This window comes from Miniopterus natalensis, chromosome 21 (assembly GCF_054644295.1).
Source record: "Miniopterus natalensis isolate mMinNat1 chromosome 21, mMinNat1.hap1, whole genome shotgun sequence".
Taxonomy (NCBI): domain Eukaryota; kingdom Metazoa; phylum Chordata; class Mammalia; order Chiroptera; family Miniopteridae; genus Miniopterus; species Miniopterus natalensis.
This window is the reverse complement of record NC_142101.1, coordinates 13,726,950-13,739,936: the sequence shown is the minus strand read 5'-3', so window position 1 is coordinate 13,739,936 and position 12,987 is coordinate 13,726,950. Positions and strand designations below refer to the sequence as shown.

The 12,987-nt window shown below is 48.2% G+C and overlaps 1 protein-coding gene across 2 annotated transcripts; it reads right to left on the bottom strand.

Annotated features, from left to right (window-relative positions):
- Positions 1–2,956: 2,956 nt before the first annotated feature.
- On the bottom strand, positions 2,957–10,818 carry TLR5 (toll like receptor 5). Of its 2 annotated transcripts, none has more exons than XM_016221153.2 (2): positions 10,662–10,818; positions 2,957–6,549 (listed from the first exon to the last, which is right to left on the bottom strand). In XM_016221153.2, exon 2 carries the CDS (start codon positions 6,543–6,545, stop codon positions 3,969–3,971), a length of 2,577 nt encoding a protein of 858 aa, XP_016076639.2. In that variant the 5' UTR covers positions 6,546–6,549; positions 10,662–10,818; the 3' UTR covers positions 2,957–3,968. The 2 variants fall into 2 exon arrangements, 1 of the variants encoding a protein (XP_016076639.2); XR_015716318.1 differs by lacking the exon at positions 2,957–6,549 and adding an exon at positions 6,746–7,061.
- Between the last annotated feature and the right edge of the window lie 2,169 nt (positions 10,819–12,987).

Below are 12,987 nucleotides of genomic sequence, written 5' to 3'. Positions count from 1 at the left end.
ATGGATGTGTCTCTCTCACATCGGTGTTTCTCTCTCTCTCCCTCCCTTCCACTCTCTAAAAATCAATGGGAACAATATCCTTGGGTGCGGATTAACAACAACAAATCTGCCTCCGTCTTAAAAATTGTTTTTAATTGAAAAGTAATACCATACAGAAAAGCAAACATATTAATTGGTTCAGGTAAAATGTATTGTCACAATGTACACACGCCCAACGCTATCACGGTCCGTCCAGGTCAAGAAATGAAACACAACCAGCATGTCAGCAGCTCCTCCCCCGCAGTGCTCCCCACCTTTTGTCCCCAAAGTGACCGTTATCCTCATGATCGCTGTAGATGAGTTTTGCCTTTTGGAAATGTCTAAAAACGGAACCACTCAGAATGTAAAAGTTAGGCCTTGCTTCTTTGACTCAGCGTTTTTGTGAGATTTACCCACGTGGTTTGCGTGTAATCATAATTGGTTAATGGCCATTTCTGCACAGGTTTCAGTGACTTTAGTAATTATTTCTCCATGTTATGGTTGATGGGCACATGTTTTGTTTCCAGTGTTGGCCACTCCCCATAACGCTGCCATAACCGTTTCTGTCTCCTGGTCCATGAGTGCGTGGGCTTTGATATGTATACACCTAGGAGCTGAACTGCAGTGTCATAGGGCTCTTGTGGACTCAACTTTAGCAGATAATGAAAGACTGTGTTTTAAAGTTTGGTTTTTGTTTTTTTGTTTTTAATATATCTTGATTGATTTCAGAGACAGGGAGGGAAAGGGAGAGAGAGAGATAGAAACATCAATGATGAGAGAGTCATTGATCGGCTGCCTCCTGCACGCCCCCAACCGGGAATCGAACCATGATCCCCTGGATCCTAGTCGATGCTCAACCACTGAGCCAGGCCCGGCTGGGCACATCGTTGAGTTTTAATTGCTCCCAACCTTGCTAATACTTGATATGGTCAGTCATTTTCCTTTTAGACATTCTGATGGGTGTATGGTATTATCACAAATGCGGTTTTTATTTGCATTCCCCTGATGGCTAAAAGGGGTTGAATATTTTTTTCATTGGCTTTTGGACACATGGGAAATTCTTAAGACTCTTGTCCATTTTTCTTTTATGTTGCTTTTCTTATCAGCTTGTAGTTTTTCATATTCTGGCGATGAGCCCTTTTCAGATATGTGTGTTATTTTTATGTGCTATGGCTCGGCTTGCCTTTTCATTCATTGACGGCCTTTCTGGAAGGGCTTGCTTTAAATGTGGTCATCTCTTCTGATTTTCTCCTCTTGGATCTTGGCCCTCTCACTGCCTTGTAGCTCTCCTATGCCGCTATTTATTTCCCAGTGCCTTTAAACAGATTTAAAAAAATAGTTTCACCAGCTTTTCTAGATTTTTCTAATGGAAGGATCGGGCAGAGCTCCCTCTGGCAATCACCGTTGATTTGTGCAGTTCTTTCTTCTGGCATTTCATATTTCTCAGTGTTACACTCAGAAAGCTATTTCTTGACTTAACATTCTAGACATTTCACATTGATTTTGTCTCGTGGTGGGTGAGCGTTTATCTACCTTACACTTGTACTTCATAGCCTCCTATCCTCCCGATAGTGTTATTTCATAATTTCAAACTTTCAGCCACGTTTACATTATATCGGGACTATGTAAAATATCAGTCCCTGTAGACTCAAGTGCTTGGCAAGAAATGTTCAGAGTCAGTTGCATTGGGATGATGTGTGGGATTCTCTCTGAAGTCTACAGCAGCCCCAAATAACATTGTAGATTTTCCAGAATAGTCTCAATTTCAAATGCAGAGAGCCCTCACCATTCTCAGGCCTAGCTGCAGTGGTTCCTCCTACTTAGCAGTGAAGGCGAAGGGCCAGGCTCTGTGGGATCCATCAACTTACTGACTCGGAGTTGCTGTGGGGTGGGATCCGGGAGCAGCTGCTTAGCAAGTGGCATCTCGGCCGACCACCCGGTGCCCACATCCCAGCGTGGCACTGCTGATCCTCCTTCTTGCCTTTCATGGGAGTCTCTTGGGAAGTGAGACTTGGAAAATGGGCTCAGAAAGAAATACAGCTGCTGGGGGTGGGACACAGAAGAAAGGGTCTTTCCTCGTGGAGCTTACAGTCCAGGAGGGCGGGCAGCCAGACAGGCTCACACTGTCAAAGGAGGCGGGGGCAGTGCTTGTTTTAAAAGACCGGCTAAGCCCTGGGCAGTTTGGGTCAGTGGTTAGAGCGTCGGCCTATGGACTGAACGTTCCCAGGTTTGATTCTGGCCAAGGGCGTGTACCTCGGGTGCAGTGTCTCTCGAATCGATGTCTCTCTCTCTTTCTCTCCCACTTCCACTCTCTCTGAAAAGCAATAGAAAAAAGATCCTCAGATGGGGATTAAAAAAGAATAAAAATTAAAAATAAAATAAAAGAACAGCTAACTAAGAGTTTGCACAGAAGGGAGAGAGGACCTTGGGTTGGAGGCATCCCAGGAGGCTTGATGGGCTGGGTTCTGAAGGACAGGTAGGATAGATGTGCAGAGATGGGAGAACAATCCAGAAGGAAGGGTGGGATAGAAGAATAGGGTATGTGTGTGTGCTGTGCATGAACAGTGCCGATGGTCACAGCCATTGTTCAAATATAAAAATAATAAGACAGTAAGTGCAGGGCAAGCTCAGTCTCATGGATCAGAGTGGCCCAAAGAAACCAGGAGGAGGAGAGCTAGTGTGTGTGTGTGTGTGTGTGTCTTGGAGGAGTTAGGATTAGGGGCGCACAGTGAGGACAAGGCAGTGACATTTGGAATGCTGAGTCCCAGGCCTTTGTGTATCTCCTCAAACAGCAGCAGCTGACCCTGGGCTCTGCTGGACTCAGAAGAGGCTGGACATGAGGCCATGGGTGATGTTGGCGAATCTTCCTTGCTTTAAACTTTCTTAATACTTTCAGAAAAAAACCTTTCCATATTAAAATAAACACGAAAGCATGAAACAGAATGCAAAAATAGGTATAGGTTTATTTTCTGATTTAAAAAAAGACAACTTCAAAGAAATGTTGACTCCCTCCGAGACGTCCCTCAGTGTTGGCACCCTCCTGTGGCCACTGGGGCAACGAAGGCCAAGACCTGAGAAGCCCCAACATCCTTGGCCAGTTTAATGCTCACGGCAACTCTATGAGGTAGACACGATCATGCCGACAGCTGGAGAAACAGCTAGCGAGCAGCAGCAGCAGAACTCAAACCAGGATCTGTGTCCAAAGGCTAAGTTCTTTCCACGAGAGCCCGAGTGGTTGACAAATGATTAAAAAAAAAAATTTTTTGAGATAGGTTGAATCATGGCAGGTCTTGAACACCAGGCTGAAATGCAGGTTGCCTGCCACAAAGACTGTTCATGGCCCACTGGGTTCCATCTGCAGGAGCTGAAGGCAGACACGGGAAGAGTGCTGGGGCCACAGGAGGCCTAGATGCTCTTCTCTGGGGCCGGCTCTGTCTCCCTGAGACTGAGCGTGACCTTGACCCAGCAAGGGCACTGTTCCCAGGGTGGAAGCAGGAACCAGGCCTCTCTTTCTGTTTGCTTTCTGCTTAGTGTTGTCCTGCCGAGTACAGGGGCTCGGAATCGACGGCCGGCCCCTCCTGGAACTCAACGCTGGGGAAAGGGTGTCCGTCATCTGCAACTTCCCTCAAGGTGTCCTTCTCACCAGCCACAGCTGGGGAATATTTTGTAGTTGATGCAACAGGAGGGACCGGTGTTATCGAGTCTGAAAGGAGATCGATGGAGAGTGGGGACCTCTGGGGGGCAGCTGCAATCTTTTGGATCTAGGACTTTCCATTTGGAAGCCAGTGAGACAAAACATCGCGTTGCTGTGCAAATCAAGAGCTTTATGGTTGTTGTTTTCCACAGTAGGGAAAATAAACTTTAAAAAGGACCCCCAGATGGAAACTCAGTGCAAAGACACAGCAAAGAGTCATCCGGGGCTTGGGATGGGTTGAAAAGTGCTCCTTTGGCTAGGAGGTGGTTGCTATAGTCTCCAGCGGAATGTCACCGTCCGCCTTCCTTTCCCTTCCTTTCTTTAGTATGTGTTGGGAGAGCTTATTAAGAAACCAGCCGACATCCTGGAGATCCTCGGGCCACCGCAGGTACGGCTGTTTCTGTACGAACCCCCTGATGGGCTCATGCTTCATGAGCTGGTACTGGGACAATGACCCGACCACCACCACGATGAGGGCGCCGCTGAGGTCGGCCAGGCTCCTGCTCTGTGCGCAGCTGAAGGCTTCCAGGCACCACCCGTCCCTGAGGAAGTGTCTGCTCACAAGGCAGACGGTCTTCCTGCTGCTCCACACGGCCTGGTGGATGTTGGCGATGACGTTGTCCCCCGGCATAAAGTCTCTCTCTTCAAAGCACAGGTTGAACCTGTTTCGGTCGCTGTACTGAGCGTCCAGGTGCCTGAGCAAAGCGTTCTGCACCCACTCGAAGTCCTTGCTGCTGAAGCACAAGTAGGCGTCGTATTTGTAGGTGTCCGGCTCTCTGGCCTTGGTCTGCTCCTTCAACAGAAGTCTCTGGACTGTCTTGTAACAGAGGAAACAAGGCCCCCTGAACTTGGCGAACATGAGGGTGGCCACGAGGAACAGGGTCACAGTGACAGTGAACAAGACGAAGAGGGAAAACTTCAGGGACCTGAAACTCTCCTCCTCATCACAACCCTCCGTGGACAGAGAGTAGAGGGACGTCCCAAAGAGCGAGTCGGGGTACATGCAGTAAATGTCCACAGGGGACCCCAAGATGGTGACGTTGGTTTGATTGAGCCACTTGATGAAAGTGCTAAGCTCACACTCACAGATGAACTTGTTGTGAGTTATGTCCACGAAACTAAGGGATGCGAACACATCAGGATCAGGAGCTAGGAGCTGGTTTCTGGACACATCCAGAACCTCTAAATTAGGAGGCAGGTCGCCAGGAGAAAGAGCTGTCAGCCTGTTGGAGTTGAGGCTGAGCCCCCTTAACGCAATCAGATAGCTAAACACTCCCGGGGGAAGGAAATTCAGGTAGTTATTATTCAAGTAGAGGATCCGGAGATGGGAAAGGCCCTTGAAAACGTCCCAACACGACCCGGTCTCCCAGGCAAGTTGCAACATGTTTTCTCCGAGGAAAAGCTGTTCTAAGCTGAGACTCTCTGAAGGGGCACGCGTTTGAGCACAAAGGGAAAATCGATTTTGATTTAAAATGAGAACCCGGAGCTGAGGGATCTGGAGAAGAAGGTAGAGATCATCCAGACTTTCCAGCCTGTTCTCTGATAACTGGATAAAGTTGGCCTTGAGTCCGACGTTTGACAAAGTCACCAGTTTATTGCCACCCATGAAGATAGTATCTATGCTTGGGATAAAATTAATTGTTTTCAGAGCATTATCCCGGAGGTCCAAAGTATGTAATCTTCTCAGGGATCTGAATGTTTTGTCCTGAATGACCCCAAGGTGGTTCTTTTGCAGATCAATATAGGCTACGTTGAGTAGTCCGTAGAAGCTGGAATCGTACAGTTCCCCTAGAAGGTTATATGACATATTGAGAACTTGGAGGTTGCTGAGCCCATAAAATGCCTCATCTGTAATCTTGTTTATCTTGTTGTGGGCAACATTCAGAAGCTTCAACTCCTTGAGGGTCTCAAAGAGTCGGGAGTTCAGGGAGAAGATAAATCCATGGGAAAGGTCCAGGCTTTTCAATGAACTTCTGGCCAGGCCTGTGAATGTGTCCCGGTCAGGATCTTTGATGTTTTGGAAGCCAAACCCAGAACCCATAACGTGGTAGGTAAGAACCAAAGAGGAAATCTGGCTGCCGTTGATGGCGTTGCTGAAGTTTCTTGCGATGTCTATGGTCCAGCCATTTTCAGAAACATCCAGGGTGTCTAGGACCATGTTTCTGAAAGGGTTCATGCACTTCGCCCAGTCCACCGAGACCCTGCTGTACAGGTTACTAGCAGCAAGCCTTAAAAGGGAAAGTCTTTTCCCTTGGAGGGGCTGGAGGTCATGCTCGCATACAATGGGTATTTGATTGAGGAAGAAGTCAATGGACTCCAAGGAATTTAATTCCCGGAATGAAGGGTGAAGGATAAGGCTATGAATCTGATTCATGGACAGGTCCAGGCGAGACAAAGACTCTAAATTTCTGAAATATCCATCTTTTAACACAGCATCGGAGAGACCACAGGCAAAGAGTCTGAGTTCAAACAGATGGGGCAGCCCCTGAAAGGCATCTGGATGCAGGAAGTCTAAGTCACTTTTGCCCAAGTCCAAGATTCGAAGATTGGGCAGGTTCCTGAAGGCATCTTTGTCAATAGTCAAGGAGGTAAACTGAGTCCCAAGCTCCAGCAGCTGCAGCTTCTCCAGGAAGGGGAATGACGTGGCTGTGACGATCTCAATATAGTTGAAGCTCAGCAGGAGGCGCTCAGTGGAGTTGAGGACCTGGGGGACCTGAGTGAGGTTGCAGAAACGATACAAGGCTATCTGACCATCAGAGGAACAGGAAGAAATTCCAAGCGCAGGACTGGCCATGAGCACCACTCCTAAGAGAAGGTCAAGGTGGTTTCCCATGATCCTATGGAGAAGAAGGGGGCATGAGAACATGGCTAAGACCCTTGGCACGTGGGTCTTTAGAACTTGGGGATCCTCTGAGCTTTAACATAATGTGCCTGTTCTCTTAGACCCTTCGATCCTCTGGCGCCATGGCCATGGTTGTGGACAGAGGTTTTCTGGTGTGGACAGCACTGTCTTTCTATCACTTACATTACATTTTCTACATGCCACAGTGGTTCTTAACTGCTTTGAGGTCATGGACCCCTTCAAGGATCTGAGGATAGCTCTGACTCCTTGCCTTCCAAAAAATGCACTTTTGCATCACAAATCAAGTTTTGTACCCAATTTCAGGGGGCCCACTGACCTCCTGAAGCCTGCTCCTTTCAACCTCATGTCGAGAACTCTTAGTTTATATAGAAAAATCACTGTGTTTTATAGGCTACAACAGAGCTTGGAAAACTTCCTCTGTAATGGGCCAGATGATAAACACTTTAGGCTTTGCAATCCAAGTGTCATTGTTTGCAGACCTCTGTTCTAGAAGAAAAGAGAACAGAAACTTCGATTTCACAAATGAGGGTGTTAAGTGACTGTTGGATAAACATGTTCTGACACTGAACTACCAGGATTTGTGGGAAAGAGCTAACTTGGCCCCCAAGTTGCTGACAGTTTTGCAGCCGCTGTTTTATCAGAATGGATTCCCATGTCCTGTAACCAGGCTGAAAAATCCCTGAAGAGACATGGGAGTGAGAACACCAGCTTGGAATAACAGTTCCGTGTTCTAATTTCACGCCTATCTTTTTATAGATGACTCAATGCTGGTCCCCAAATGCAGACACTCAACTAGGTGGCTTGACCTTGAACTTGTAAAAAGTGATGAAAGAGAGCCCCAAACCACATCCGTCCCAATACACTGAATTTTCAAGTCTATTATAGGAAAGCTAAAATTAAACAGTAAGGTAGGTAAGGCCAGCTGAACAGATTTTATTTTATTTTTTATTGTTCAAAATATTACAGATGTCCCCTTTTCTCCCCATTGACCCCTTCCACCCTCCTCCCGAGGCCCTCGCCACACTATTGTCTGTGACCTTGGGTTATGCATACGCAGATTTTAAAGACAATTATTTGGGCTTCTGTTGTATTACAAAGATAAATGAGCATTGACATAGGGCAGATCTAATCAACAGATGACAACGAGATGGCGTAGTTGTTTCAGACCTGAAGAAACCTCAGGAAGATGAGCATTCGAAAGGGGGGTCCATCCAGATGGCAAGAGAGCAGGTGGGGAGCAAGTGTGCACATAGGAGCATCCAGGAGAGAAGACCAAGTGACCTAAAACCCTAAACCTTAAGTGGGTTGAGGCCAGAAGGAGCAGGAGGAGCGAGAGTGTGTGGAGTAAGGCCCGGAGGAAACCCGTCCAGCCTGGGCCGTTGCTCCTCCCGGAGTTCAGGCCGCAGGGAGCTGCAGTTGACCCCAGCAGAGGCGTGAGCCCTCCAGTGGTGTCCGGAATCCAGTTCTCAGAGAGTGGGCGCAGGAAGAAAAGAGCTGGGGAGCGAGGGCCGTGTGCTCATAGACGATTATTTAAAAGGCGACAAGCAGCAGCAGCATGGCCTTATGCTGTGAGTTCAGCCATCAGGTGACATGGGTTCCTTCCGAAATATCACCAGGCGATGTAAAATTAATAAATCCACAGGCTTCTGGGGAAAAGGCTTCTAGAAACAACACTCAAAGCGTCAGTAGTTGCCCGGCCGGCGTGGCTCAGTGGTTGAGCATTGACTTAGGATCCAGGAGATTGCGGTTCAATTCCCGGTCAGGGCACATGCTCGGGTTGCGGGCTCGATCCCCAGCAGGGGGCGTGCGGGAGGCACCAGATCCATGACTCTCATCATTGATGTTTCTCTCTCTCCCTCTCCCTTCCTTTCTCTCTAAAATCAATAATAAAAACATATTTAAAAATAAGAATAAAACAAGGAGCCCTCCGACTCAGAGAGCTCACGATTCTCTTAGGTGAGGAGCTGGTAGGAAGTGCAGAGGGCGGATGAGCGCTGGGTTTTTATTACGAAGGCCGCGCCGACGTGTATCCAGTGCTTTGAGGGGTAACGGAGCAGCAGTCAATGCAGCCTCAATCCTCCTGCCAAGCGCTGTTAATTAAGATAATGAGGCCAGGGGGAGAAGGGTCAGCCTCTCTTTCATCTGAGTTGAATGCATTTAGCTTTAATCCCAGCCATTAGCGGAGCAGGTTCCCTTTCTTGGCTTAATTGCCTAGTCGGCGTCGCTGCTCGCCTGAGCTGGGGTGAGTTATGGGCCTTGGTGTTGCCACAGGAAACGGGTACCCCTGCTCTCTGGGCACCCCGGTGAGCCTGCAAATCCCTCTGGCAGGAGCCGGGGCTGCTCCTGTGCTCATTTAACACTTGGTCCGTGACCAATAACACCAGTACTTTGCTCCTTTGTAGGACTCGGCCCTCTGAGAGGGCCCGCAAGGCTGCTCCTGGTAGGTGGCGGCCCACGTCTGGCAGGCGGCCCGGGCACTGGGCGTGGAGGACTCGCTGTCTGAGAAGAACACTCAATTCATTTCCAAATGGGTGCCTGGAAGAGTTTCTCCAAAGTTCATGTAGCAATAAAAGTCCTGGACTGGGTCCAAACGTGGGTGTGAGATGCACGTTCAGCTTTGGATAAAGGCACCAGGCCAGTGGACAAGGCGAACTCACCAATGTGTCCCCTGGATGCAGAATCCAGCTTCTCGTTGGAACCAGCCAGCACGTGAGCACCACGAAGCCCAAACGTTGCTAAGGCCACAGTTCTTCCAGCCCAGCGTCCTGCCTCCAGCAGTAGCTCCAATAAAACATGTGGGAGAGCGCCAACGGCTTCTGGGAGCGGCCCTGTCCTCCTTCGTCCTTATCTGGACACACCTTAAAATATCCTTTGGGGCATCTGTAGCTTCCTCCCCACTGGAAGAAGCCTTAAGCACGACATCAACGCTGTTGGTGACCATTTCTGCGAAGTTGACCTCAGGATATGGCCAGCATCGATTCCCCCTCCCTTCCAACTGTCAGCCTTCGCTCAGCTTCCTGGCCCCCCCACCTCTTGCTGGGCCAGTGCAGTGACTTCCCAGCTGATCTGACCCGGTAAGTCTCACCCAGACACAAGCATCTCACTCAGCCGACCAAGGGGGCTCGTAGAGCAGCGCCCTGATCAGAAGCCTTTGCTGGCTCCTTGTGCCCACGAAAGTCAGACTGTTCAGGGTGTGAGTTCAGGGTCCTCCCCATGGACTAGACTCGATCCTGGAACAGTTCATTAGAGCGGGCCCTTAGCACTCGACCCCTCTGTTTTTGCAGAGGGTGAAAGTCAAGCCAACCTACCTTCCTGGCTGCGTCTATATATTCTTGCTCTGTGCTCCAGGGATAGCTTGCTTTCTCTGAACTTGGCATCCATCCGATTTCTCTGCTTAGGCTGGGCCCTGAGCTTGAATGCTTGTATTTGTCTCATCTGCTTATCCAATTCCAACGGACCCTTCCAAGGGGCTGGCTTTCCCATGAAATAGTTTTCATATTCCTACAGCATACTTTATCTCCCTCTCTCAATGTTCTGTTTACAGCTCCATGATAGCATTTTCATTATATTATGCCTCACTCCCCCTAGACTCTGAATTTCTTGATGACAAGGACCCTGAAGTACACAGCACAACTTAAGCACCCCAGTAGTATTTTCCCCATGAATCGTTTTTATAATAATTTTATTTATTTTTAAAATTTATTATTATTTTTTTTATTGATTTCAGAGAGAGGAAAAGAGAGACAGAAACATTACTGATGGGAGTCATCGATTGGCTGCCTCCTGCATACCCCTTACTGGGGACCAAGCCTGAGACGGGAATCGAACCGTGACCTCCTGGTTCATAGGTCGACACTCAACCGCTGAGCCAGGTGTACAACACAGTGATTCCACATTTACCTCCCTTCAGCGTGGGCACCACAGCAAGTCTAGTAACCGTCGGACACCATACATGTTATTAAAATATTATTGACTCTATTCCCTATGCTGCACTTTATATCCCCGCAACTTATTTTATAATTGGAAGTTTGTACTTCTTTCCCCACTAATACTTTAAGAAGATTTATTTTCATCAAGAGTACTTACCTCCCAGTCCTGACACCAGGAGCTGCCAATATGTTCTTCTTAGTCTAGGGAACAGGCCCCTGGTAGTTTAAGGACTTCAGTTCCTGAGACGATAGGAACTTCCACAGTGAGGATGGTGGCCAGTGTTTGCCAGGGAATGAGTAGGAAGGGCTTTTGTTTTCCTAAGGAAGCACAGGAAATCTAATTAAGAGGGAGAATCAAAACATTACATGTTTTTCTATGCCCCACAGCAGTGTTCTTTGTAGAAGAATTTAAAACCCTAGGTGTGTCTCCGATTGAACAGAATTTTAATTGGCAGAGATCAAGGTCATTTTGTCACTCAAGGCCTGTGGAACCTCAGAGCTGAAGGGATCTGGAGAAATTCCAGGCCCAGCCTCTGGTTCAGGAGGTGGGTGTCTAAGCCAGTTGCTCAGATGGGTGACTTTCTTCCCTGTACCTCCAGGAAGGGGAACTACACTTTCATAATGCCATCTATTTTTGTTAAATCACCGTGGTGGTGAAAGAGTGTCTCTTTGGACCTAGAAGTCCCTTTCATGACAATTCTGGGGTCATTTAGTTTCTGGGAACTCAAGCACAGGGAGGGGACAACCCACTGTCTACAGTGAGCAGACAACTTGCAGGTTTCTAGGGAAGAAACAGCTACGATCACCATCAGAGGGTGACATTTCTAGGAATGAAGCACGCCCAAGATGCACATGATCACTTTTGAGAAGGGGGCTTTACCAAGACAGTCCCCTCCAGTTCTTCTCAGCCCTGAAGGGTGAAGGACTAATGCTACTCAAAGGGGATGCAGGAGGAGGGGGGGCTGGACAGGTCATATCGTTTTACTTGGAGCTATGGAAAAAGGAGAGCTTGGGGGCAATTTTTCTGGTTCCAGGAGAGGCACGGCTCCTGGAGGCCAGCAAGGGGTGCACCAAAGGTGGGGACCAAGGAGAGGAGCCCGCAGGAGAGGCTGAGCTTGGGGGTATGCAGGTCGAGAGCTGCTCTAAGCTGAGCTCCAGGGGGAAGCTGGTCTTGTTGGCTTACATTTTGAGGGCACACAAGTGCTCCTGGCAGGCCGGCCATTCCTAAGGAGCACAGGGAGAGAAAGTCATTACTGAATTTCAAACCAGGGCTGTGATGTCTCTTCCTCCTGAGCATGCACCTTAGAGGGGATCATCTGCCCCTACCCCATGCACCCTTTGAGGTTCTCTGTCTGTTTTGCAGTGCACACAATTTTGATTTTTTTGGAAGGATCAAAGTGACACTAAATTTGTAGCTGGCTTCAGATTCTAGCTCCACACTCTAATAGACATGTGACCTTGAGCGAGTTCGTAACCTCTGTGAGCATTGGTTTAATCACCTGTACAATAGCAACGATAACAGTTTCTGCTCCCCCCCCGGGAGCACCCACATTGGCTTTGGGACTGATTTTTTTAGTGCCTGAACCAGAGAATCGGTTATTGATGCATAATCCTCTATTATTTCTTGCTCGCTTAAGTAGAGAGACATCATTTCTGCAACGGCATCTCACCAGAAACATAATCCTTTTAGAAACCACTGAAGGGGAACAGCGAGAGACGGAAATGGGATTTCTCAAGGCGCTGGGGTGAGCGGGTGTTTCTCTTGTCTGCACTCATGGGAAATTCCGTGAAAGCTTCCCCAATCGTCTACAATATTTTCAGGTGGTTGTCCTCCTCAAACCACAAAACACCAAAAACAACTGCCAGAGACACTGATATTCTAAAGACAGGATGTTGAAAACCCAACTGGCTTAGATACATTATAAACTCATAACAAACATGCAATTTTAAAGCATCTGATGCAAAGAAATAATTCCATCCAACAGATTATTAAAAACTAACAACTAGCCTGGCCGGCATGGCTCAGTGATTGAGCATCACCTAGGATTCAGGAGACTGAGGTTCGATTCCCGGTCAGGGCACAGGCCCGGGTTGCAGGCCCAGTAGGGCGTGTGCAGGAAGCAGCAGATCAATGACTCTCATCATTGATTGTCTCTCTCTCCCCCTCTCCCTCCTTCTCTCCGAAATCAGTAAAGATATATTTAAAACAAATAAACAAAAAAAACACACCTAACAACTAGCATGACACATTTAAAATCCTTGGGGGAAGAGAGCTGACCAAGGAATTGCACATCTCACCCTGTCTTCAGGTTCAGGCAACACCCGTATTCTCAGTTAGAGGATTAACGGCTCAGGCTCTGATAGCCTCCCCCGAATGCAACTCAGCTAATGCTGGCATGCTGATGGGCAAAGGAAATTGCCAGGAAACGTGGGCAAGTGCAAGGCAGGAGCCCGAGCAGATGAGAGCTGGGAGTGCCATATTG